This window comes from Sciurus vulgaris (assembly GCF_902686455.1).
Source record: "Sciurus vulgaris genome assembly, chromosome: 14".
Taxonomy (NCBI): domain Eukaryota; kingdom Metazoa; phylum Chordata; class Mammalia; order Rodentia; family Sciuridae; genus Sciurus; species Sciurus vulgaris.
Genome location: NC_136475.1, coordinates 30,981,561 through 31,009,424, shown reverse-complemented (window position 1 = coordinate 31,009,424; position 27,864 = coordinate 30,981,561). Strand labels below are relative to the sequence as shown.

The window sequence follows — 27,864 nt, the reverse complement described above, 5'->3', positions numbered from 1 at the left end:
ACCTTAAGCAAATAGAGGTGCAGTGAGGATTAACCTAAGACCATAGCACCTCCCTCCACTCCCATAAAAGGACCAGCAGGTCATAAAGGTCAGACACATCTGAAGTTTACAGAACTCACAGATCTGCCTAAAATCCAGACACTGGCTAAGATCTAGCCAGAGATGACCCAGGACAAGAGGTCTGTGAGGCAGTGGCCCTCTTTCCACTGCATGGGAATCATAGTGGTTGCGTGTGTCAAGGTTATCACGTGGTTAAGCCATATGATTATGGCATAATAAGTCACTGTTCACAATAACAGCATCTACTGATACGACAGTGCTTTATTGTTTATACATTTTCTCATTTAACCCTTGCAGCAACCCTGAGGTAGGTATTATTATCCCCACTTTACAGATGAGTAAACCAATGTCCCTAGGTTAGATTGCATGTCAAAGATCATACACTTATTAGTGGCAATACCACTGCTAACTCCAAACTCAAGGGGACTCCAGTAGTTCACAGGCTGCTGCCAAGGAAAGTAGAGCAGAAAACTGGCAAGGGCTGAATTGTTCACTGGAGCTTCAGGGAATCCCTCACCAGAGATGAATGAGGCACATACATAGGCCAAGACCGGGACTGAGCAGGAGAAGCCTAGAGCACGCAGGAGTTGTGAAGCAGGAAGAGGTCTGGGCGTTTGGTCAGAGTTGACAGTCTCTTCAAATATGCACAGAATCCAGCTTCCGTGGACAGGATAAACAGGCCTCCATCAGCTACAAGTCCAGGGACTGGTCACAGGCAGCAGGGCAAGGCGAGGAGAGGCTGCCACAGAGTGGCACCATCTTGGCTTGGCCCAAGAGTGGTCATCTCAGGCAGTGGTCCTTTAACTTTGTTAAGGCCTTAAGAATCTAATGAAAGCCATAAAACCTCCCCCAGAAAAACAGAGACACGCAAGTACAGACAACATTTAGCGTACAATTTCAGGGAGTCCACAGGCCCCAGGTAAGTGACTCCTGCTTTTGGGCAATGGTATCACCCTGAGTAAAGTCACTGATGCAAACCTATCTTTAAGCTGTTTACACTTCCTGTGACTGCTCCCCCTTTTGTCATCCCTAATATTTAGAATATTGTGAAGTTTATTTTTAATGGGAGCCAAGGAAAGGGGCTTCAACCTGCACCGCAGCCAGGGAAAGAGCAGCTGTGGCGTGGCAGTGGTGGCAGCCAGAAGGCAAAAACAAAGAAAAGGATGGGGTCACATGTACCACTGCCCTTCTCACCTAGAAGGTCACTTTGAGAGCTTTTCTCTACCCAACTTTACAGAAGGGTGTAGGGAAGCGGGGAGAAGGGCAGTGTTTTGTTTCTTTTGGGGAAGGAAATCCATTTCCTCACTGGCTACAGGGTATAAAGTTCTACAGGCAATGCCCCATTCCAACCTTCCCTCCTCTACCCTCACCCCCAAAACACCTAAGCATTGGCCCAGTCATTCATGCACATGTGGCCAGGTCTCCTATGAACACCAATATATTTACACCTGCTCTGTCATGGAAGAAGGGAAACTGGGATGGGGGAATCTCAGGGCAGAGGTATCATGGCGAAGCATGGGGATCATGCACTCCCCACAGAAAATCGCTAAACTGGAGGATCAGCACAACCACCCTGAGGACTCAATGCACATTAGCCCCTACCCACTTCCGTGGCTCTTCTTTCTGGCTGGACCCAACCAGAGCAGTCATTTCTCTGAGCCCCACTCCCAAACTTAATGGGCCCAAGATAGGAGGCCAGGGTTGGAGGGTCACAAGGGCTCAGAGGTGGGGAGGAAAGCCAGATTCCCTGCAGAGGGCAGTTCTGATTTCTCATGGGAATCACACATCAGGCAAAAACCCTGCCCCAAGTCCATCAAGGCCTGGAGAGGGCAGACACTGAAATCCAGGTGATCACCCAGACTCAAAGAACACTGGGAGGCCAGGATGGTCTTCCAGGTACAGTGACCTGGTCTCAGTGGTCATTTTGTTTCAGTGGTCACTCATGCACTAGTGGTCACCTACCCGGCTCTAGATGGATGTCTCATCACATGTGGCTAGAGGAGCCCCAGTTAGTCGAATGTGGGCTGGGCTCGGGCAAGGATCAAGCAGGAAGGGTGGAGGGAAGCCACCAAAACCACTGCTCCTTTTGGCCAGGGCCAGAGGCAACCGTTCATCTTCAGGAGAAGGGGAGGGAGGGTCTTGACTGTAGCTTGTGGTCCCAGATGGCGGGGCCCCAAGGTCCAAGCCCACCTTATCTCTAGCCAGAAGTTCCCTCTGTCGCCGTCGCTGCTGATGCCGACCAATCAGGAGGAGAGTAAGGGATGCTGCAAGAACCCCCAGGAAGAAGCCAACCAGCCCAGCCCCCACTGTGTGGGCCTGGCTTGCAGGAGCTTGCTGGCTGCCCCATACCAAACTGTAAGCAGCAACCACGCGGGCTGCCCCACCCTCCTGACATTCACAGGCATAAGCACCCATGGCCCCTGGGGTTACCACCACCTCTAGCCCATCCCGCCGGGGGGTGAGTGCAGTCACTCCACTGGGCTGGTGCCACACACAGGATGCCCATGCTGAGCTGGGGGAACATGGCAAGACCACATGTGCAGCTGTAGCCACAGGAACTTCAAACACTACTGGGTGTTCTGCAGAAAGACAGCATAGGCACAAAGGTGATAAAGCTATGGTCTGGGGGTGTAGGGGAGAGAAATGTGGGGTGATATCAGACATGAGATGGTGTCATGGGGACAAAATTGAAAAGGGGATTCCCAAAGAGGGTAAGGCCCTGGGACACTGGTTGCCATGTCTTCCAGGATCCAAATTTTAAAGTAGGTATAAAATGGACAACCTTTAACTCCTTTTTAGCCACTCCACCCACATTTCCATAAACCATACAGACCTCCAGGCTCTTTGGGACACAAAGAAGAGACATCTGCCGACTCTATGTCTTGGACCAGCCTACAGAGAACAGAATACTTGGTAAATCCATTATCAGCATTCTCTTCTACCCTCCTCAGTACCATGGAAAATTCACTAACTGATAACATTTCTATCATCAAATAAATCACCCCTAGAATTAATTACTATTCTCCTTATCACCAAAAATTTCCCCAATACCTCATATTCCTCATGATATCTGCCATATCAAATTCTACACATATTTCTGGCAGCCTATAGTCTGCTGGAAAAATGTTTGGTGGGTGAGCTTTAAAAGACATGGGAACCTTTGATCCCCCAGACAATACCAACAACAAAAACGCCAAGCACAGTGGTGCATATTTTTAATTTCAGTGATTCTGGAGGCTGCAGTAGGAATATCTCAAGTTCAAAACTAGCGTCAGCAATTTAGTGAGATCCTGTCTTAAAATAAAAAATAAAAAGGGCTGGGGATATAACTCAGTGGTATAGCACCTCTGGGATCAACTTCCAGTATTGCAAAAAGAAAAAAGAAACAGAAATATTCTAAGAAATGAACCTGGTTGTCCACAATCACATAATTTTTCAGGGGATATATATGTATATATATGTATGTATTTATGTGGTACATATATACACACACACACATATACATATATATATATATACACACACATATATAAACTATAGTTGTATATATATAAACATAAACACATATATATAATATGTATATATAAAAACTATATATATATACACATATATATATATGAACTATAGTTGTTTCTTCTTTTTCTGTTTAGAAAAACAGCAAATTTCTTTTCTGTAAATACTAATCAAAATTCTGTAAGGGTGAGGAGACTTTTCATTTCATAAAAGTGGCTTATCTAAGGAGGAACTCACTCTCTTCAACAACTGTTAATATATATTGGCCTCTAATGTTTCAAACAACACAATCTGGTATTTCCAAGATGTGGGCAGACGGTAATGGCAAGATGAACCACTCACTGCTGAGCTCTATGACATCACTTTTGAGGTAGGGAGGCCAATGAGACCTCTACTAGGGCTGTCAGTGAAGGCTAGGTAAAAAGTCTGAAAGCCTGAAAGCCTTGACCAGAGGCAGACTCCATTTGAAAGTGTGAACTCCTTCAATATAAATTAAGATCCCTGAAATGAGTTCCAAGAGTGGTATGAATGAATGAAAGTTTCCAGGGTAAAACAAGTCTGGCTGTTGAAGTCTAGCCTGTGAGTGGGAAATATGGGAAGATTGTATGTACAGCTGTAGCTACAGGAACTTCACAGTCTGTTTTTCTCTCCACCATGAACTGAGGTTAGAGGGCAGAATATTCAGAAGTACCAACCGAGCACACTGACATATACACACACCCCATGCTCCTCCCCTGACACCCTCCAAACTCACACATATCCTAAGGTAAACTTTCAGGCTCAAGTACAAAGGACACCTAAGGACATTGAAATTCTTATTGTAATAAATATTACAATAAGGGAAAGAATAAAGCATTTGCTTTTGCCCTAGAGATTTAAAGTTTTCCCAAAAGAAACTAAAAGACCAGGTCAAAGTTCTTAATCAAAAATGTAAGAATCAGGCTACGATTGTGGCTCAGTGGTGCCTAGCACATTTGAGGTACTGGGTTTGATTCTCAGCACCACATATAAATAAATGAATAAAATAAAGGTCCACCAACAACTGAATATATATATATATATATATAAATAATTTTTTTTTAAATGTAGGCATGGTAGCACACGCCTATAATCTCAGCAACTCAGGAGGCTGAGGCAGGAGGATCACAAGTTTGAGACTAGTCTCAGCAACTTAGCAAGGCCCTAAGCAACTTAATGAGACCCTATCTCAAAATAAAAAATAAAAATGGGCTGGGGTTGTGGCTCAGTGTTTAAACACCCCTAGGTGCAATCCATCATACAAAGAAAAAAATGCAAAGCTGGCCAATCTTGCCCTCCTCGAGTTACTTTATATCCTTGGAAAAATGTCAGGTCTGATTAAGAGATGGTACAAGATTTTACATTTATAATTCAAAATGAATATTGAAAAAACAAAATTAAATTTTATGACTACTCTGATTTTATGTTATCATTTTAAATGTTTCATGCTCTTTTGACATTTGTAAATTATCTGTTTGATTTTAAAGGATTTGTAACACTGTGGTTCTATAGTACATCAGGGTTCTATAATATCTATGGTTCTACCACAGCACATATGTGAGGTTCTGTAGTACATAAAGAGACTGTAAATTAACTGAGCTTCAAACAGGGAAATCTCAAGGTTAGAAAAACATGCTTTCCAAACAACTGACCAAAAATACCCCATTGAAATCTCAAAGATTAAAAGACACTTAAAAAACATATAAACTAACATCAACTTTGACAGACATTATTTGAACCCCAACTTAGATTATTTTTTAGGTGTATGCAGCTGGGGAAATTGGAATATTGACTAGATATTTAATGACATTAAGAAATTAAATTTTTGGAGCTGGGTATGGTGGCACACACCTATAATCCCAGGGGCTCGGAAGGCTGAGGCAGGAGGATCTCAAATTCAAAGCCAGCCTCAGCAAAAGTGAGGTGCTAAGCAATTCAGTGAGACCCTGTCTCTAAATAAAATACAAAATAAGGCTAGGGATGTGGCTTGGTGGTCAAGTGCCCTTGAGTTCAATTCCCAGTACCTCCCCCAAAAAATAAATTAAATCTTTGGTATGAGAATGGTAATATTATCCATTACATAATATAATGATTATCTTTTATCTTTTAAAAAGAACCTTTCTAGGGCTGGGGTTGTGGCTCAGTGGTAGACTACACGCCTAGCATGTGTGAGGTGTTGTGTTTAATTCTCAGCACCAAATATAAATAAATAAAATGAAGGCCTATCAACAACTAAAACAATTTTTTTTTAAATAAAAGAGACTTTCTAAGTTAGAGATACATGAAGAAAGATTTATAGATGAAGTCAAGATGTCTAAAGGTTTGCTACAAAACAGTTGGGAGAGAGTGAGGGTGTTGATAAAGCAAGATTGGCAAGGAGGAGATGGTTTTAAAGCTGAAGGATAGATACATGGACATTTATTATATCAGTCTCTACTTTTGAATATGCTTGAAATTTCCAACGGTAAAATATTTTTAAAAAGAGACCTTATCTGGTAGAGATCTATGTTGAAATATTTAGGATGAACACAATGTCAGGGATTTGCTTCCGCAATGTGATGTGTGTTTTTAAGTTAATTGCTGAATGGCAAGTGGGTGGCAGGAGCACAAAATGAGCAAGAGAAGATCAATCAGGAGGTTATTAGAGCAGTCCAGTAAAGAAGTAAGGAGCTTGCACTAGGGTGGTAGCAGCAGAGGTGAAGGGAAGAGGGTAGACCTAGAATCAGTACAAATTGCAATATAATGCAGGTGAGGTCTGGCTTGAACACCTGGAAGGAAGGGGGTTAGTTTATCAAAATAAGAACCAGAAGAAGAACATGTGAGGGAAAGAGGAAAACAAGTGTGCAATCTTAGACGTGCTAAGCATGAGTTGCTCATGAAGAATCCAAGGGGAACATCAGGTAGACAGTTGGATAGGGAGTGTTGTAGCTCAGCTAGAGACACATCTGTGGTCATCATTAGCACTCAGATGGCATTGAAATCACCTAGAGAGAGTGTAGAAGTATAAAGAGAGGGGACCCAGGACTCAGTCCTGAGGAATATCCATACTCAGCAGTTAGATGAGAAAGGAATCAATAGGGTGACAGGAGAGCAGAGAGTCACAGAAGGCAAGAGAAAAAAGGATTTCAAGGAAGGAAGGAGTGATAGACTGAAAACACTTCTGAGAGCTCCTGTAAGATGAAAACTGAAAAGCGTCTACCAGGGATGGATTCAGTCCCACTGTCTGACATGGAGTGCCATTGACTGTCACTGACTAACATGACTCAGTGCCACTATCAACACAGGTCTAGCCCACAGACAAAGACATCTGTGAGACAGCACCAGATGGACAGACAGATGAGTCAGTATGGACTGATAGAGGGACATGCAAGTGATACAGACACTAACAGAAGAGAAAAACACAGAAAGGGTGGCATTAGCAGACTGAGAAACAGACACATGGATTGGACAGAATTCTGGGACAAAAGACAAGACACCAGTCTTGCTACACTCACCCTCGGTGCTCCCCAGCATGGACCACACATGCATCTAGCCGGAAGCTCCAGGCACAGACAGGGTCCTGGGCCAGGATGCACTCTGAGCAGCTCTGGAGACGGTCACAATTGGTTGTGTTCACTTGTGTCACCTCAGTACTGGAGCCAATCAGGAGCCAACCCTACAGAAGGGGAAATGCTGGATCTCCCAGACCTCAGTGTTATATAACTGGCTCTAAATTCAGATGTCTCTCCACCAGATTCCCCCAAATCTACAACTCACGTGGTACAATTTCATGCTCTCAACTGGCTGAGGCTCTGAGAACAAGGCCAGATCTTCAAGGACACTGAGCTGGGCTCCAATACGCACTGCTCGGTGGAGGTGTCCGTCCTCTGGGAGGCAGCAAGGATCAAGAACAGTAGCATAACTGTCTCTGTGCGTGGGGTTTTGATGCCGGTATGTATCAGGGGACCCTCTCTGTGATGACAGTATGCACTATGTGGGCAACATGCTTGACTAGTCATTAAATGTACCTGTCCCCAGGTAGAGCACATCATACTCTTTCCCTGAGAGGCTGGCCACCCTGTGGGCCACGACTCTGAGATAGGCTGTATCCGTAGTGACGAGCAGGGGGTGAACGTCAGCTGGAGACACTGGTCTGTCCATGAGTGGATGGTCTCGGATGAAGGTGAGCACACGGTCAGGCAGGGAGAGTGATGAGTCAAATTGCTGGAACTTCATGTTGTTGGTGATGCACTAGAGGAGACACAGGGCTTAGAGTGCCTCTTGCTCTTTAATTCAGGCCTGTGATGAAGACCTGCCCCCTCCCCCTCACCTCTCCAGGTCTGGGCTGGGGCACATCATTGTCCATGACAGGCTGTCCCCTACTGCAGTCATGCTTTAGCTCTCTGAAGGGGCCATCGAGCACTGTCCGAATATCTTGTGGTTGGAAGGCACAGACAGCAGAGATTGCAGCCCCTTCCCTGAAAGAATTACAGGTTGGAACCAGATATCTGGGGAGAGCTGAGGGACAGTAATTCATCCCTTGTCAAAAGAAAGGACCTCCCCTCTGAGAAATACACTGGGAGCCACACAGCCAGGGGAGGGAGAGTCCACCCCTCTGAAGGGGACAGCACTGACACTGCACCAACTCCATGAATCTCCCACCCTGTAACTCCTCCACACCAGAAGCACTTACCACTGGAAGGAAAAGATGCCATAAAAGATAGGGGTCCCGGCTCCAGGCTCAGGTCGAAGCACAGCCATGTCCTGCAAGACACTAGAGGCCCGGCCATGCTCTGGCCCTGGACACAGTAGGTCAGCTTTCAGAAATGTTGTCCACCTCTGCTGGAGGGTCTTCCGGCCCCCGAGGTCTCCCTGGGGTGACAAGCACATGGGAAATTCTCTTTAGAAGACTAATACTCGGCAAGGAGTGTGGAGACCAATACAAGTTTCCTCCCTGACTTCAGGGAAACCGTGGACAAATGCACAAAAATGCCAGGACAAACACAGAGACTGAGGAACTGTGAGGACAATGTGATACAAAGGTGGATGAGGTCACAATTACAATGACAGTGACGAAGTCAACTGTGTACTTATAAAGTACAGTACTATAATGTATTAGCTTGTTTAGCCTTCAGATTAACCCTACAGGTCAACACTATTATTAACCTCACTCTGCAGATGAGTTTCAAAGGTGATAAAGATCCTACCCAGGGTCACAGAGGCAGTAAGTGGTGAACTTATGCCTTTAACTTCCACACATCCACCTCCTGGGGGAAGTGTGCCACAAGGGTAGTTGTGGGGGTGAGAGATACCGGGACCCTCCCCCACACTCCTCAAGGTCCCAGAAAAGAAATCAAGGCAGAGAAAAAAATGAAACAGAGGAGAGATGCAAAGGCCCAGAGAGAAAAAAACAGGAAGAGAGGAGGAAACACCAGACAGACAGCTGGGATGGGGGTCTCACCGCACACACACGGGCCACCCGTGGGACCTTAATGCGCTCGTATGAATCAAATGCTCGGGTAGTCTCAGTAAAGAAGAAGTAGATCTCTTCATCGCCATCTTCATCCCCCCACTCGGCTGGGCTCAAGGCCACGGCTGCGACAAAGGCTGGGGCTGGGGAGACCAGTGGCCTCAGATCCCCACAAACACAGCTGGGACTACCCAATCTCCACCCAGTCTGTGCCCCAGGGGACTCCTCTCCCTCTCCCCACCGTTAAGCCAGGATGGTAAGGTCTCTGTGCGAATCCAGTCCTCAGCACGACCCACAGCCCGGGAGATAATCGGCTCTGTCCCCAAGTAGTTTTTCACAGTGGCGGCATAGAGGACCCCCCCTGCAGGACGACAGGGAGGAGATAGGTTGTCAAAGACCTGCTGAGGGAAGTAAAAGTGGTCATAGGTAGAGCAGGGAATAAAGCAGGGCAGCAACTTTCAGAACTGAGCGAGCAAGCGTCCACTAAGTGCCAGACACCACTAAGCACATCACAGGAATCCCCTGATTTACTGTAAATGTAGAAATAAACCACTAGAGGCAGCAAGGAAACCAGTGTTAAGGGAAAACTGCTGGAGTGTCCACTGGTGTGAAGGGAGAATGAAGGCCTTTCTTGTGGAAATCAGGTGTGTTTGTAGGGGGTTGTGCTGTTACAATATGCTAACTAACTACTGTGAGTCTCCAGGAGGGGCTCTGGCTTGGTAGCACATTCCAATTAATTCAGTTCTCCACCATGGTCAAGTCTAAGGGAACTAGTATTCTTTCTGAACATCAGTGGGTGTGTACTGCCCTAGGTCAAATCACAAATCTAGGTTATACTAGAATGCTAGGGGACTTGATCAAAATATAGATCCCTGGGCCCAGCATTCTCATTCAAAGTTGGGGGGCGGTGTGCAACACACCAACCTGCATTTCAAAAATGAGCAATTATTTGATGCAAATGATTCAGTCCTCCTTTGAGAAACACCAGCCCAGGAAATGAAGGGAGGTTTCACAGACAGCTGGGGAAGCAACAGAGGAATGGGGTCCTTCCTCCTGTGCAGAGGAGGTGCAGACGCACCCCACAAATAGTAGGTCTCTATCACTCTGCAACAGGAAGGAGGTGCAGCTCTGTGGGCTGAATGGGAAAGAATTGTAGACACCTTGAGTAACACTGCCAAGGGCTCAGACACAAGTAGAAAGAAACTGAATCAGGGCAGCAGCAGGTCAAGGACACGTGCCTAGACACAGACACCAGGAGGCTTGAACTAATAGATGGGCGGGAAGGACCCAGTTACTCTCAGTAAGGGAGTAGCATCTCTAAAGAATTTTGCCAGATAGAAAGAGGATTTTGCAAGCAGCAAAGAGGAGAATGAAGAGTAGAGCCATGTTTGGGGATGTGGAACACTGGTGGCTAAAGCCCAGAGGGATTTGCCATGCAGGACAAGTAAGCAGAGATAAAGCTGGAGGGGTGGAGATGGACACCCAATTGTGAAGAATCTCCTCTGCCATGGGCTTTACTCTACAGGGAAGAGCAAAACTGCAGAGACTGTTTTTTCAGGAAGAGAGTGACATAATCATTTTTAAGAATATAATGCTAGTTAAAGGCCCTTCACACAGTCCAGACAAGAGTGGAAAGCCAGGGCTGGGGAGATAGCTCAGTTGGTAGAGTGCTTGCCTTGAGGCCCTGGGTTCAATCCCCAGCACTGCAAAAAAAAAAAAAAAAAAAAAAAAAAAAAAAAAAAAAAGCGGAAAGCCAGAACTAAGGCAAGGCAGAGAAAACAAAGGGGAGGGATTCAGAAGATATGTCTGGGGTAGAATCCATTAACAAGATTTGAAAATCAATTGAATAAGAAATATAAGAGAATGGAGGAATGGAGTAATAACATTTCTTAAAGTTTCTAGCTTATAAGATGGATGATAGCAGGTGTTATTATTAACCAAGCCAGGAAATGACAGCGGAAGGTCCACGATAGGGGAAGGTAGAGAAGACGTGAGTTCAGCTGTTGGACAGACTAAGGTGTAAGTGGCTTCAGGACATGGGTCAGAGATTCCAGAAGGCAATTAATAAGAAGGATCTGGGAAACAGGGCCAGAGTTAGCAACTAGGGAGTATCACACATCCTGCTTAAGTCACAGCATGAATGACACGAAGATAAGAGCCAGGAAGAAAGGTACAGCAAGGTCATGAGACTGAAGAAGCAAGAGAGGCTGATGTGTATGAAGGTACCACACAATGAATCCCACCATGAATATGTGGGTGTGGGTGTGTGTATTAGTATAATGCACTGATTAAAACAATAAAAATAACAGAAAGGATGTCTGTAGAGTAGGGTAAGCAGATCAGGGAGATGAGAGAGAGGAGGAAAAGGGAAGGTCCGATGAATGAGACTGATCAGATTATGTTACGTGCACATATGAATATGGCATAATGAATCCCACTATTATGTATAACTGTAATGTACCAATAAGTTTTTAATTTAAAAAAAGAAGCAGTGTGTGAAGAGGCTGTGTGCTGGAAGCTGGTGCACAAAAATCTTAACAAGGACCATGGAGGCTTGAGCTCACTGGCTTCCAGGAGTAGAAGAGAGCAGGGACACATGGAGGAAAGCAAAATCATCATGGAATCACAGATGCTCCAGAGCAGCTGTGTGCCGCAGGCACTGGTAAGATAACCAGTCTTGAAAAATATACTCTAGAACAAAAAAGGGCCAGGAAACTTCTGAGGGCAGAAGTGGAGGTTGAAAACAGTGGGGGAGAGTTGGGAAGGGGAGATTGTTCCATCATTTGAAAGTGCAAAAAGAATTCAAGTGTTTTGGGGCCAGAAAGACTTAGCTTAGAACCCTGAATACATACTTGTAGTATGATCTTGGGCAAACGAGCTTCCCTAAACCTCAGGTTTCTCAAATTTATAATAGGAATAAAAGCAAGTGCTGAAGATTATATGAGATAATAAATAGCCTAGTAAGGCTATGGTATATGGCAATCATTCAGTACATGTTAGTTACATCTCCTTATGAAACCTCAAAGGGCCATATGCTTGACTTGCTACCAGAAGAAGAGTGGGAGCTATAAAATGACATCCCATTCCCTTCCAGATAATTTCTGTAAATAAAAACCAAATATTGGTCATAGGGCCTGGCAGCAAATAGAGCAGCAAATAAACCAATCCTCTGTAGTTTCAAGGAGGGAAAAAATGGATACAGAAGAGCTTGGATTAAAACTTTTCTCTAAAAGTCAGATGTGGTAGAACACACCTGCAATCCCAGCAATTCTGAAGGCCGAAGCAGGAGGATCACATGTTAGGGATCAGTCTCAGCCTCAGCAACTTAGTAACACCCTAACTTAGCAATAACCCATCTCAAAATAAAAAATAAAAAGGGGTGGGGATGTGGCTCAGTGGTAAAATGCCCTTTGATTAAATCTGTATCAAAAGCAAAAATTTTTTAAGAGTATAATACACAAAACACTCAAAAGCCAAACTCTCATCAAAACTGTGTTGTAGATACTCTGAGAATGAAAGGAGATGATCTACAGGAGACAATTATAAATATTTAGGGAACATGATGTAGAATATAAGTTTGGGAAGAAACGATCATTATTCTAGAAACAGTAAAGGACCACAGGAAACCATGCAAAGATCCAGCAGTGGATGGAGGTAGAGTCCCCAAATTTAAAGAAATCAATGGAGGAACCAGCAATGGTGGAACCTAGAAATGCAGAAGAGAACACAGTCACTCGGGGTGGAATAGCAGAGGGTCACAGACACTCGGGCACAGGAGAAGGGATCAGACAAATTTAGGAGGAAATAGCAGGGCTCCAGATGCTCCAGAAATACCAGGAGGCTTGTCACAGTCCTTCACACTCACTAACTCAGAGAAGGGTGTTATCAACTTTAGGTGTAAGCAGATACCACAGTCATGAGAACATGAGTCCAGAGGAGGACACAGGACACTGCGGGGCCAAAACTCTCCAAGAAAAACTCAATTCCAATGCAATGGAATTGCAATGTTCATATAATAAAACATCCTTTAATGTACGATTTTTTAGCAAATTATTGCTGAATGGATTAAGTCAGTAAACATTAAAGTACATGTCTAGCTATTGGTTTTAAAAGATGATGGGGAAAAGAGAGTGATGTCCACATTTGAGTTCAGTGAAAAAGCATGTTAGGAAAAGAAAAACACTACTGAGGATAATTCAGCCCTATTTTTTATTCATTTAATTATTTTGGTACTGGGGATTGAATTCAGGGAGCTTTAACACTGAGCCACATCCCTAACCCTTTTTAATTTTATATTGAGACAGAGTCTTGTTAAATTGCTTAGGGCCTCACTAAATTGCTAAGGCTGGCCTTGAACTTGAAATCCTTCCTTAGCCTCCCAAGTTGCTGGGGTTACAGGTGTGCACCACCATGCCCAGCTAATTCAGCCCTATTTCCATTTTTTAAAATACGTATATATGTCTGTGAGCATAAGAAAGATTGTTGAAGGAGCTATGACTCCACAGTTAATGATGCTTTATTTCTAACCAATGGAATTGGAAGTGATTTTTATTTTCTTTATACTTTTTTTGTATTATCAAATGTTTTTTGTAGTTAGCATCTTCTACTTTTATAACCTCCAAATTAAGATATTTTCATTTTAGAAATACAAAAGAAATTAAAATCCCAAAATATGAAGAATCACAGCCAAAGAAATAACAATTATGTGCGAAAACAGATCCTTACTTGCCCAGATGCGAAGCCTGGAAACAGGCCTCCTGAGTGTGTTAGTAACCCCAAACTGAAAGGCCAGGGGGTGTGTCATGGCAGTGAATATTTTACTACATCATAGGGGTTTCAATTTCCATTCTGATATCAAAATGCTCACTTTTAAAGGAGATTAACAATAGGAATTATTTGTTCATTGGTTTTTAAAAGATTTTAAACATGCCCTGGCCTTGCTTTATCCACTTCCTTTTCTTCTTATGGTCAGATGCTTTTCAGAATAATTATCTCCTACTCCAATATTCTCCATTTCCTTATCTAAGGATTGGGGCTCCTCGTTTTAGATACCCTCTTATTTTTTTCTAACAGCCTCTTTATAGGACGTAATTAGATATTTGGAGATACAGTGTTTACTCTTCTTTTCCCTCTATTGGCCATGCCGGATTTCTATTAACTGTCTTGTTTCAGTGTATGAATGCCAGTCTTGGGGCAGACACACATGGATTTAAGAGGCAGGCTTAGCCCCAAAACACTGGCAGCAGCCAGTGCATCTGGAACATTTGCAGCACTCCTTGGCAGATGCATTATCACAAGATGCAATGAGACCAAAAGCAGTAGATAAAAATCACAGGATGAGTTTCCAAAGAGAAAAGCAAAAGCTTCTGCTCATTGTGATGAAAGCCCGATTTGTTCCCTTTGGTAGTGGAAGACCAAAGATGAAAGACTGCTAACCTGGCTGAGTGCCCGGCACTCAGAGGAGGGAATGCAGGCGGAAGAGCAGGTTTGGAGAAGATGAGTGAAAACGACAGTCTGAGTTTGGAGCATGATGATATTGAGATTCCTGTGGGACATCCAAGCAGAGACATCTGAAAGGCAGCTGGATGTATGCTGTATATTTCAGGACCTGGGAAACAGGTACAGTCTTTACAGGTATCTGAATGCAGTGGGGAAAAAGCCATAGGGCTGGCTGATAGCACAACTACTTAGAGAAGAAGAGAAGCTCTTGGATGGAAGCCTGAGGAACCCCAATATTTAAAGAATGAGCAGACGATAAAGAACCCACCAAGGAGACAAAAATGGAATCACCAATGATTTTAGGCTAATGTGAATGTTATTGTTAAAATATTCACATTTTTATAAATTTGAACCTCCCTAGTAGAAATATCAATTAAAATATACATTAAATTGGACTTTGGAGGAGGGCACTGTTTCTTTGTCTGTTCATTAACTATATTACTTGGGACTGACAAGGGTGTGCTAAAACAGGCCCTCTCATCACTGCTGCTGGGACTGAGAATAATTTATCCAAATCTATTGAGCACCATAAAAAATCTTTATACCCCTTGACCTAGCAATTCCATTTTTTGGGTTGACTCATATGCAATTAATTAGATTCATATAAAGAATTTACATAAAAACTTGTATGAAAAGATCTCCATTGTAGCTTTTTATTTTCTTTTTTCCATTATTGGAACTGAACCTGGGGCACTCTACAATGAGGTGCATCCTCTTGCCTCAGCCTCCAAAGTACCTAAGATTACAGGCATTCACTAACTCACCTGACTTGTGACACTATTTATAAACGCAATAACTGATTTTTAAACTTGAATGTATACTTGCATGGAAATAATTAAACTATCCACATTAATATAAGTATATGAAATTACTAAAAATCATGTTTTGAATAATAATATAACTATGAGAAAATGCTCAACATTAACAATACCAAATGAAATATGCATGATAATTCTGTTTTATTTATAAATACCCACATACACATAGACAGTTAAAGAAATCCTCATTATACTCCAAAATAATAAGTGACTACCTTGTGATGATAGAATTACAAATAAGTTTCACTTTCTTCTTTATACATTTCTGTATTTCTACAATGCACATTGTAATTTTTATAATTTAAAATGAATACTTCTGTTATTATATTCTAACAATATTTTAATTACTAAAAGTTCTTTCTTTTTATTTTGAAATATTTTTAATATGTTTAAGGATATTGTCATAGAGTTTTAACTGGGAAATTTGGTTCTAGTCCTTACATACTGTTTGCACAAGTTTCTATAGCGCCATTTTATTTTAAAACAGAAGGGCATGATGGATCAATACTAAAAGCCCCAAGTGAATACTGGCACTTAAGTAAACCAAGAAAAATTTCAAATGATATCCCTGTAAAGTTAGAACTGCAGATGAAAATTTATAATACTGGTATTGACTATGATTTGTATCTGAGGCAACTAGAGACACAAAGTTCCTATGTTAACTGGAGATGGCAGTTCTAAACTAGAAAGTGAATTGTGATACCTCTGTCAATATTCAGCTAAAAAACAACCCTGAGGGCTGGGGATATAGCTCAGTTGGTAGAATGCTTGTCTTGCAAGCATAAGGCCCTGGGTTCAATCCCCAGCACCGCAAAAAGAAAAAAGAAAAAAAAAAAGAAAAAAATAAAAAATAAAAAACAACCCTGAATTTTTTCCCTTTTTTTTTTTTTTTTTTTTTTTTTTTTTTTCTTCCTTTGGGCAACTCTGAATGCTATCATCTAAAAATAATAATAATTTTAAACCTTGAAAGTGCTCTTTCCACTCTGTCACACAATGACTTATTTACAAAATTGGTCTTCTTAAGCCACATACTAATACAAATTTACTTGCTGCTGAAAAGAAAATTATTCATAGAGGTTTGCACATGCTTAAAGATCATTGCTTGAAACAAAGTATGTTAACTGATTAGATTAATGCAATTACAAAGTCATTTATGTTAATTAACAATTTTGCAGAATCAAGAGACCTTTACAATGACTAAAACTCAGAAATCTTTCTTAATTATACCAATGGCTGGCTCAGAGTTTTGCCAAAGGTGTTGACAAAAAGCCAAGTCAAATATTGACTAAACTGTTTTATTCAAACATGTATGAGCATAAATAAGGTCTCATCAATTTTAATAGTAAATGATGATAATCATGATAACTCAAATGTTGGTACACTTTATGCTCACTTTCAAAAGTTTTCATTCTGAAAAGGAAAGTCATTAACTGAATGACTAAAGAATGATTTCATCTGTACAGCTTTTAATACATTTCCTAAAAATGAAATCATACATAAGAAAAAACTTCATCATTAGATCCTGTGTCCTGACTTTTATTTTACATAAATACTGTTCAAAACTACAGGTAAAAATAATTTCATGATGAAGTTGATAGCAGGTCAGTGAAAAAAGAAAAAATAAATATGATAAATAATGCTAAGTAACTGATTAACTAGATAGGAAAAAATTAATTTAGATGCCCATCTCATGCCCTTCATCAAAATAAGTTCCAAATATAGCAAAGAGTTAAATTTTGGGGAAAACTTTTTAGTGAGAAAAATTTTTATCTGCTCTCTAAATGAAGAAGGACTGAGCCAGGTGTGGAGGCACATGCCTATAATCCCAGCAACTCAGGAAACTAAGGAAGGAGGATAACAAGTTCAAGGCCAGCCTCAGCAACTTAACAATGCCTTAAGAAACTTGGCAAGACCCTGTCTCAAAATAAAAAATAAAGAGGGCTGGGGATGTAATTCAATAGTAAAGCACCCCCTACTTTAATCTCCCATAGTGGAAAAATAAAAAAAAAAAAAAGAACTGAGTTTAAAAGCATATAATCACAAAAAGATGTGTAGAACACTAATATTCTGTTAACTGGCCTAAGAACATGAACAGATGATTTGCCAAAAAATAAATTTTTAGAAAGTCCCAAAACACAAAGAAGTTCAACTTCACTAATGTTCAAAGAAATGCCAATTAAAACAAGGTGCCATTTTCAACTCAAATTCATTTTTTTAAAATGGTAACAATACATTGTGGTGAAATTTATGTGACAGAACAAAACACTCTCCAACACTGCTGGCTTAGAGTGTAAATTGGTTCACCGTTTCTAAAAACTCAATTAGCAACAGATAATGAGCCATAAAATGTTCACACCCTTTGCTGTAGTAATCCATTTCAAGACATCTTAAGGAAATGATCTAAAATGAGGACCAAAAGTGTGTACAAAAATGTTTACTACAGCAATATAGACAATAGTAAAATCTTCAAAGTAATATAAATAAAACAACTTATAAACAATTTGAAGTTGTTTAATTTATGGTATGCTCAGCAAATGAGTAATAATGTCATTAAAAAGTCTTCCTATGAAGAATTTTATATTATGAAGAAATTCCTATGGTATAAATTTATACAATAAAATTCAAAATTATATCCATGGGGTAAAACACATAAAGATAATATAATTTCCATGAAACTATTTGTTTTATACAATCATAAGAAAACAGCTGGCTTTTCCCTGAATTTGGAAGGTGGATGTAAGATGGTCTGACCTCAAATACAGTCATGTGAGACAAAAACAATTTGCTCTCTGGCTACCAAAGAATTAGATAGTCATTTCCCAGAAAAGGTTTGGGCATGATCTGTGATGGAATCATTCCATACTTGAGCAACTCTAGATGTCTTGTTCAAAGAAAATAGTCACAGGAATTTATTTCACAGTCATTATTGATTCCTCCAAACAACAAAGCACTAGACAGCAAAATGTAAGCATGTAAGTATATATGGGTGTGCACACACACTTAAAAGGCTGGAAGCAAATACCCTAAAATATTAGAAGTGGTTTTCTAAGTAGAGATATTCTAGAACTGCATTAATATGGTAGCCAGTGGGGCACATGGGGCCATTTACATTAAATTAAATAAAACTTAAAATTCTTTCCTTCAATCATACTAATCACATATCAAGGGCTCAACAGCCACAACAGCAAGTGATTACCGGATTGGATAGTGCAGATCTAGACTATTTTCATCATCATATAAAGATTCTTAGATTTATTTTCTTCTTTATGCTTTTTCTAAATTCATTACAATATGCATTGTAGTATGTTCCTCTTATAAACAGAAAAATAAATACTATAAGAGAAGAAAATGACGTTAACAGAGGAAACACTCACACTACAGATGCAGAGGAAATATTATCTGGAGAGAACTTTGGGGAAATAACAACCTGTGGGAAAAAGCAGGTGGTCACAGGCACTCAGGGAAGAACAGGAAAGGCTAAAAAGAGACATGAGAATAATAGACATTCCAAGGAAAGAAAGGACACAAAAATTCCAACAGCAGGGGTGGGGAAGGAGGCAATCAGAGCAAGAAATCACAGGTTCTTGTCTCTCCCCACTCACCAGCCATTACAGCTGCTGACCGCTGAGCTGGCTCAAAAGGACATTTCCCCCGGCCACTCTCAAGTCTTTCAACCTGCTGGAAACTGGACACGTCCTACAGACCAGAAGGGGGCAGTTGGTTTAGGGGTCATGGGGAAGGTTCATGGTGAGAAGTACAAAGATGGTCAGATGAAAGAAAAGCCAATTCCCCTTCACCACCCATTCCCTCTACTATCATCCCCACACTGTCACCTATTCCTGATTCCCTGCCCTGCCTCTTCATTTACCATCTCTGCTATCCCTTTCTCACCCATTTATTCCTCTTTTCTCAATTCCTCTAGTGCCCACTACCCATATGCCCTAATGAAGGCCTACCTGGGATGGTCCTTAAAAAAACACAACAAGGCTGGATATGGGTCTTTCCTCTGAAATGCTGCTGAGCTGTAGAGTTTGCAACTGGTTAGAGAATATGCTACAGGACAAAGAGGACCAGAGAAAAAAGCAGGTCTCTTGGGGGCTAGAGCCCTTAGGAAAGACAAAGAAAAGTTCAGACTGACGGGACAAACTGAAGCCCAGGGCCTAGAAAGAAAAGGACCATCTTCCCTCTACTACCTCAAAGATGAAAGGCAGTGCCAGCGTCATACATCTAGGAGGAAAAGGGAATCTGTAAGGTCAGTGAAGAGTGACATGAAGCGCAGATGAGAATTTGAGGATTTGAAAGGCAGCACCTTCCTCTATGGACTGACCTGGGTAGGAGGTGAGAGGCCTAAGAATTCTACCAGGGCCAGCCAGAAGCTAATTAGTCTAGCATCCAGCACAAGAAGGCCTTCAAAACAAGATCTAGAAATGGAAATCATGGATGATTTCAACCTAGGACTGAGAGGGAAGTCAACTGTGGCTGACTGAAAATCAAAGTTACAGCACAAAAATGCCAGACATGCTCTCTGTAGCCCACAAACTGGTGTGGTTTACTTACTGGGATGGTAGAGCAACACAGAGTTAAAAGAGAACATAGACATATATCCCCTGAGCTTAGCATACTACTTGTCCATTCAGATTCCTCATCTCTTTTCTATAGCTGCTAACTATTTTTATTTAATCAAGATACCCTTGAAGAAGGGCTGTTAAAATGAGTTGTGGTCTGAGGTTCCCAAAAGTAGGAGATATTGGGTCAAAAGAGCCTACTGGATTGAAGACCTCACAGAAGCCCAAGTGCTCCACTTGTATGGCAGTGGGAACATCCTCCCCTGAAGATAAAGATGATGGTCTGGTGATTATCAAGGTGTTCAGGCACTCTGGAAATGTAGTAAATACTTGCTGCATGCAGCTGCCTTCTTCCCTCTCACCTGAATGATGGCAGTGCCCTCCTTTCTGCCTGGCTCCATCCCCAATTTATCTATGTATCCACCCCAGATTAATCTTCCAAAGTATCAGTCACTGACTGGATAGATTTTGGAAGAAAGGAAGACAAAAAGACTCACCATTGCCCAAAGTACAAATTCTAGTCCAACCTATTTATTTTCCATTGCTTCTCAAAATTATCTTTGTTTTATCCAAACCAAATCACCTATTATACCTAGAAAACAAATTGTGTTTTCTCATCTCTATGCCTAAAACTGCTCCCTCACATTTTACTAATGACTAAAATGATGAGTCTTTTCTCAGTCCTCATTCTCTTCCATCTTCATGTACCATTTGTTACTTTTGATTCATTCTCCTTCTCGAAATATTCTATTCCTTGGCTCTTGAAACTCTACCATAGTCCTTTCTCCACCTAATTGTCACTTCTCTAGCTCCTTCTTTTGAGCTCCTACATTTGTATCCCAAGAATCGATCCATAATCCTTTTCTCATCTGTCAAAAGTCTCATTCATTTTTGTATTTCCAGTCTTTCTATGCAAATCATTCCTCAAACTCTCCAAGGGTCTTCCAAACTGTACCTAGTTCATGTTTTTATTTGGCTGCTGGACTTTCTCACAGGGATAGCTTATCAACCCTTTACAACTCAATGTGTCAAAACTAGCCCCCTCATGGCATCATGGCATCTAGTCTTCTAGTTTTTGAGAAAGTGAGCCTCCTATTAACTAGACACATTGTGATTATTGTGAGGTTCAAATGACCTTCAATTGGGGTCTGAAAGGAGCAAGAGCTTTCTAATACATTTTCTGCAGAATATAGAGAATATAGAACATATAGATTATATGTTGAGATTCTTCATTGCATCATCATCATGTCAGTCAGCACAGACTCTCACAATCAGTTATGATAGAAGCAAGTGCCTCAAACTGTAAGCCATGGCTGGTCAGGCAGGTTTTCACTAAAGCACTGAAGTTAGAACCAGTCCTTTGGCCTTTTTCAAGATGGACATAAGGCATATAAAGGACCTCTCCCAGACCACATGGTAAAGAAAAAAGATGAGAAAGATTGCTCCTGATACATCGAACATATCAAATTAAACAAGAAATTGAAGCCAGGTAAGTCTTTGGTGCTTGGCCTGGACTAGTAGGACACCACAGTAGAGCAGAACCAGACAAACCTAGGTTTCAGTTTTGGTTCTGCCTCTGCTAGCTATATAATCTTAGCCATGATCCTTAAATTTCTCTGAACTTCAGTTTCCTTACTTACAAAATGGAAGCAAATAACAACTAAATATCATGATGTGGTGACAAAATTAAACAAGAATATAAAGTTAACTAGTGCCAAGCCTACATAGATACTGGACTCAGTGGTCATCATTATTGTTATCATTGTTGTTAGAAGTCTAAAATTTTTCTCTGTTAACTGCTTAAGTTCCTTCAACAAATCAAATTAAAATATGTTCCCTCTACCATCTGATAAGCTGACACTAAAAAACAGTACTCCATAGACGAGTTGATAGATACAGCACTTAAACTTCCTTTTTGTAAGAACCTTCATTTCTCCACGTTCAACTCTGAGCAAGTAGTTGTGTCTAGCCAAAGCTCTCAGAAAGTTATACATAGTTTCAATGCCATCTATCTAGGACATGAGCCATTCAGCACTAAGCATAAAGTCAGAACTTGGTCCAGGAAAGTAGGGTTGCTGGGTGGCAAGATAAGGCAGGTCAAGGCTGAAGAGAATGTTCGAAAAGTCTACAAAGCAGACACAGGGTGTGGCTTGAAGGATAAAGCTACTATCTTTCTCCTATAAATGAGTTTTGATCAAAGAATGGCCACTCATTTCATGAGCCTACTTGATAAAAGGGTACAGAGAAAGAGCAGACTAGTGAGAGTGCAGAATACAGAACCTTGGTTTCACTCTTCATTGAGCATATCCCTCAAGAATGACTAGGGATCCAAGTCACACCAATCCTAACAGATACGTCCAGAACTTCTAGATATCTTATCTATAGGGTCCCAATTCAAGTTAACCTGGGAGGCTAACTTGGTAAAATTATACTGTCTAGAAACTGTGGCTCTGATATTCATACCCATGGAATCCCTAAGCAGACTAGAAAAGAATAAATACAGCAATGTCAGTACCACTACTACTTCACAAGTTTGATGGGAACTGAAAGGAAAGTAGAGCCTCAACATTACCTAATGGGCTATAGAGATTTTCAACACTACCCTGAAATGGGAAACCTTCCCAGGATGAGCGAATTATCCAGACCTTCATAAAGAACCCATCACCTGCCTTATGGAAAGGACTCAACTTAAGTCCAACTAACCCCAAGGGTAACCAATGGAACTAGAACAATGAAGCATATGCAATTATAGCATCCTAAGCCCAAGATATGAGCCTGGTCTATAATAAAGAGGCATTTGGAGATCCACACTGACTTGATCCAGGTGGATTACTGGATCACAGCAAACTACAGAACGGTGCAGTTGAGATCTACAGTTAAGGAGCAGAATCAAGAAAGGAAGTTTTGTAGTACACAGAATACAAAAGACATATGAGATTTTTGATTCACCCCAAGGTCTAGGCACAAATGTGTGCTGCTAAAGGACCAGTTCTGACAATGTTTAACTGATGGAGAAAGCTGAAAGTTCAAAACCAATCACCATCCCAGGAACTCACAGGGCCACGTCTAGACTAGATGTCATTATAGGTACATGTGTCCCAAACCTGCCTGGGATTGAGGGTGGTGAAGCCCAGGTTTTCAGCAGCAATGAACAGAATCTAGAAGAAAATGTAATTGACAGAGTATCCACCTGAAGGCCATAATATTGGGCCACCAGGTATCACATTAGTGGGCAGTGACATCAGAAGGAATGAGAGTAGAGTCATAGCCCACATAGAATATGGTTGACAGTGGAGGGAAGGAAAGTGAGCAAGAAACAATCACATGCTGTAGAAGGAAAAAGGAGGTCTGGGCTACATTAATTAAGAAACAGGCCCAAACGGCCTGGCCAAAGTATTCGTAGGGCATGGAAACCTAAGTTCCTGCTTTCTAAAGTCTCTCTTGGATCTGTCCTCCTCCCAGCCCACAAGGCTCCCCTAACTTCCTTTACCATCTCACTCGATCTCATACCTCCCCCTCTGAAGAGGACTTCCCTGCCTCCCTCCTTCTTCTACCCTCCCCCAGTAGCTGACACAGGCCCCACCCTTTGAGGACACTCCTTACCCCAATGTTTGTCATGCACAGTGTTTGTCTTAACCCTGCCCCACCTGGTCACTCACAGAAAACCCTTCCCATCCTCCCACCCACCACCCCCAAATAACTCACACTGGTACAGGTTCCCTCTCCCCTCCTCCCACCCCTGTCACTCACAATAACCCCGCACTTCGGATCAAAAGCGAAGGTGCCACAAGTGAGGAGATGAGAGGCATTGACAATGGCGAGAATCTGGACAAAATTGTGACATTCGTCCTGGGGGTTAGAGATGGTTAGAATCAGAAGCAGCAGGTACAAGGAAGGGTAAGGTAGGATCAAGACAGTTAGATGCAGTTCTAGGATCAGGGATGATGGGTGATGGTACTGTAATCCCTGCCTAGGATGGGAGCACTCCAGAGGACTGATACCAAGTCAGGGCTGGGCCAAGGTCTCAATGGACTGTCAGGACAGAGTCTGGATTTAGTTACACCTACCTCTTTCTTGCCTTTCTTCCTACAGTTATGTCTGTGAGCCTCAGGCACCATCCAGTCAATCTGAGAAAGGAGTAGTGACCATTTTCCCCAGGTCCCCCACCCCAAACTCCCTTAAGATCAGGAGAGATGAGACAATTCAACAATTTGGGAACTTCTGACATCCCCCGAGAGCACTGCTTTTCAACTTATTTATGGGAGGTTCTCACCCATTAGTAAGTAATAAAATCAATTGTGAAATCACAACCAATATTGTTTTTAATGAAACAGAATCTATCTAATGTATCACACATATAAAAGAGCCAATACTGTTTCAAGGAACGTTTCTTTCAGTACACACTTGTGTACCAGTAATAATATAGTAGTAAGGGGTGATCAAAAAAATTTGAAAGCTGTCTCCCTGGAGTATTAAAATTCTAATGATCTCTCTGTCCATTATCTCCTAAAACCCAGTCACTGTGGCCTCCTCTCCATCATCCTGAACATATCCCATAGCCTCCTCAGACATCATGACCCACCCTCATCACTTGGCTAAGATAGTGGACAATCTCTCCCTTCTATCATCACCACTTTTACATCTTCAGGTATTACAAAACTCCCCCACATTCCATTAAATTAGGATCTAACCACATGCTATAGGATCTGGGGTCCTCCCCACTATCATCACTCACCCTGCGGGATCTTTCCCCTGAGAAAGGCAGGGATAAAGCGAAGATGGTGTCCCGAGCGCCAACATAAAGTGTGTGGGAAGCAGGATCCACAAGCAGAACAGAGTAATTGTATATGTGGGGAACAGCAAACCGGGTGAGATAGGAGTCAGCCTCTGCAGGAAGGGAGGGGAAAAGGGGAGAATGATATCAGCCATTGCTTCATAAGGGTTGGGTCTACTACAGCAAAGCCAAAAGGCCAATTTTTGTTTTTCCCCCAAATGCTATTTATTTGGCAGCCATCAGGGGTAAAAACAGAGCCTTGACAAGTCAATCATCTACACTTCCCCATGACAATTAATGAAGTCAGAATATTTAGCATGCAATCCAGTCAAGTATGCTTTTTCCATAAACATAAAATACTTTATTAAAATAAACAGCTAAATATTAAGTCTGTTATTTCTATTCATGTCAGTGTGATACCTAATTTGAAAATACCTAAAAGGTATAAGTTCTAAATTGCAGAGTTTTATTTTTTAATCCTGCTTAATAGTAACTCCTTTTTACTTAGAAATGTTTCTGTGTTTTACCAACACATTAGGAGTCTATCTCCTTTCTCAGCCACCTTTATTAACCTTCCCCAAACCCATTCCACTCAAATAGGTACAGTGTATAGCGGAAAAAGTGTATGTTTCAGAAATGGACCAATCTGGATTTAAATGTGGCTCTTCCACTTACCAGCTATGTGATCCTGAATAAGTTATTTGCCTTCTCTGAGCATCATTTTCCTCATCTGTAAACACTACCATCCAGGATTGTTGGGAGAATTATGTGAGATAAACATATGTGGAAGCACCTGACATATACTACACATTTCACAAACAGTCCCTTTCTTTCTCAGGGATGCATTCTGCATTCTAAACCCTCCTCAGCATTTGAAACTCTTATCTATTTAAAAAATAACTTCCAATGAATTTACCTTCTTAGCTTAATCTCTAAGAGTGAGGACCCTAACCCTACACCAGTACAGTTCTTCTCTTTGGCTTCACCTGCTCAGGTGTTCTCAAGATGGTTAACTAGCCATCAACCCATTCATTCCTAGATATGCTGATGTAAGCCTCACCAATCCACCCTTCCATAGGGGTACTTGGGTACTTGTATCAGTGCTTTATTCTTCCTGCTTTCTCATGCTTACCCAACCTTCTTTGTTTTCCCTGCTCTGCTTCACCTTGCCTTCTAGACATCACAGAATTTCTAGACATCGACTCAGCCTCACAACTTCAACTTACTTTGCAGTTATTGCTCCAGCACAAACTGAAATCCCAGGCTCTGACCACAACTTTGCCTCTGAGATTGGAGCACCCCTATATGTTTCTGACCTGAGTTTAGGCTCTAAATTACTATTACCCAACTGTGAGCTTTTGCCAACAGACTCTACCCTTTGTTTCACTGGTTCTGTCTGCCACCATACCCACTAAGAAGAAAACAAAAGTCCATGCCACAATCACACCCACCTCAACAGAATCTCTAAAATGTGAATGATCACTATTAACCTTGTGGTATCCCCTGGCTTCTTTCACATCTTTTCCAAGGACATGGTCCACTCCTTCTTTTTTCTTTCTGAAGTCTTTCAAAATCATTTAAGCAGAACTTTAAGACAACTGATAGAATGGTTTGCCAACACCCAATGCAGGGAATGGGCAGAGGAAGCAGAGAAAGTTCAGGAAGTTACTGGGTTAAGGTGAATCTGATTCATGGGAGGGTGGAAGCTGGTGTCAGAGATGTGAAGGGATTAAGTTTGGAAGACAGAGGTTGTGAGCTGGGTAAGAGGCTTGATAGCAGAGGGGGCGTTGAAGTGATCATAGGGAAGTGAAGTTCAGAAGATGTAAATGCTGAGCTGGGGATCCAGGCGGATGGTTTATTAGAAAGAAAAGCCTGGGAATAGAATGGGCTTCAAACTGAAGTGTTGGACACAGGTATATGTACGGGGACTAGGGAAATAAGGGAGAAGGAACTTCTAAATGAACAACCCCGGCCAACTCCCAACCCTTCCCTGGGCCTCAGAGTCCGCCTCTGCATGGTAAGGGATTGATCACTCTAGCGGTTCTAGAAATAAGGACCTGAGGGAGGAACCTGGGCATGTCGTGGAAGCCGAAGCACGAGGGCAGGGCTAGAGATGGGGTGAAATAGCAGAGTGCCGCCGTCTTGTCTGGGTCCCTGAGGGGTGTGGGCGCTGCGGGCGCGGTGCAAGGCGTTGAGGTGGCCCTGGTGAGGCTCTCCGGGATAGAAAGCGGGTGGGTGTAAGCACCTGCGGGCGAGGGCTGCGCGCGGCGTGAAGGGCTGAGGACTAGGGCGTCCGCACCTTACCAGAGATGGGAAGCGAGGTCCTGGGCACAGAGCGTGATACTCGGCCGGACACCGCGCCGCTCAGCACCGCCAGCAGGAACAGAGGGAAGGGTAAAACCCGAGGCGGCCCGGGGCCCGGGCGGGGCCGCCGGGCAGAGGCCAGCATCTTTGGCTCCGCCTGGCTGCAGGGTGGGGCGCGTCCAGCCGCCTCGGCTCTGGGCCGCTAGTCTCGGCCGCACTCGGGTCCTCTCGGCCTGGCTCGGCCTGAGGCGCGAGACGAAACACAGTCCGGCTCCGCCCACCAAAAAGAGACCAATGTCTGGCCTTTTCTTTTCTCCAGCCAATCGGAATTGAATGGAGGCGGGGCTGAGGAAGAAAGGCTCATCCCAGGCAGAGGTGGAGCCATACTCAGGTGTAGGTGGGAGTTCTACCTCTGAAGCGGGCTGTCACTCAGGACCTTCAGTAGCGATTTTGCTCCAGTCACTCCAAAAACCCAAATGTCCATAACTTTACTAGTAGGGAAAAATACATGGGTAAATGGATACGCCCATCAAGTTTCTCAAAATTATTATTTTGTGCTAGGCACGACGTAAAACACAATCACCAGGTACACACAGACACGGTGACACGAAAAAAACACTAAAAATCACAGTCCTTACCTTTAGCTAGCTCTTGGTGTAATGGGGCTCCAAAATGCAAACAAATAACTGAAAATAGGTAATTGTAATACAAAATGATGCATGTTTGTTGTAGTAAGGTGCACCAAAGGGGATAGATTTTTGCCAGAGAAAAGCAGAAAGTTTTCACAGAAGAGGTAATGTTTGAACTGAGCCTTCAAAAATGAGTAGGAGTTTGAGAGTGAGGGACAAAAACTGCTCACTTGTC

General features: G+C 42.3%; 1 protein-coding gene across 5 annotated transcripts; it reads right to left on the bottom strand.

Annotated features, from left to right (window-relative positions):
• Positions 1-233: 233 nt before the first annotated feature.
• SEMA4F (ssemaphorin 4F) lies at positions 234-27,238 on the bottom strand. 5 transcript variants are annotated; one of them, XM_079110391.1, is made up of 14 exons: positions 27,001-27,238; positions 24,658-24,809; positions 23,990-24,049; positions 23,673-23,771; positions 18,960-19,053; positions 9,282-9,401; positions 9,032-9,183; positions 8,264-8,442; positions 7,901-8,048; positions 7,599-7,821; positions 7,348-7,457; positions 7,086-7,246; positions 2,894-2,952; positions 234-2,639 (listed from the first exon to the last, which is right to left on the bottom strand). In XM_079110391.1, the coding sequence occupies exons 1-14, from the start codon at positions 27,143-27,145 to the stop codon at positions 2,029-2,031; spliced, it is 2,313 nt and encodes a 770-aa protein (XP_078966517.1). In that variant the 5' UTR covers positions 27,146-27,238; the 3' UTR covers positions 234-2,028. The 5 variants fall into 5 exon arrangements, with proteins under 5 accessions (XP_078966517.1, XP_078966518.1, XP_078966519.1 ...); XM_079110394.1 differs by having other exon boundaries at positions 236-2,639; positions 26,996-27,131; XM_079110392.1 differs by lacking the exon at positions 23,673-23,771.
• Between the last annotated feature and the right edge of the window lie 626 nt (positions 27,239-27,864).

Excerpts from the sequence above, each read along its gene's own strand:
- SEMA4F (XM_079110391.1), bottom strand. The coding sequence starts at position 27,145 with ATGCTGGCCTCTGCCCGGCGGCCCCGCCCGGGCCCCGGGCCGCCTCGG. Across the intron at positions 7,458-7,598 it reads TGTGCTCTACCTGGGGACAG|AGGACGGACACCTCCACCGA; the intron begins GTACATTTAATG and ends GCTGCCTCCCAG. Across the intron at positions 7,247-7,347 it reads AGAGCATGAAATTGTACCAC|GGTTGGCTCCTGATTGGCTC; the intron begins GTGAGTTGTAGA and ends CCCCTTCTGTAG.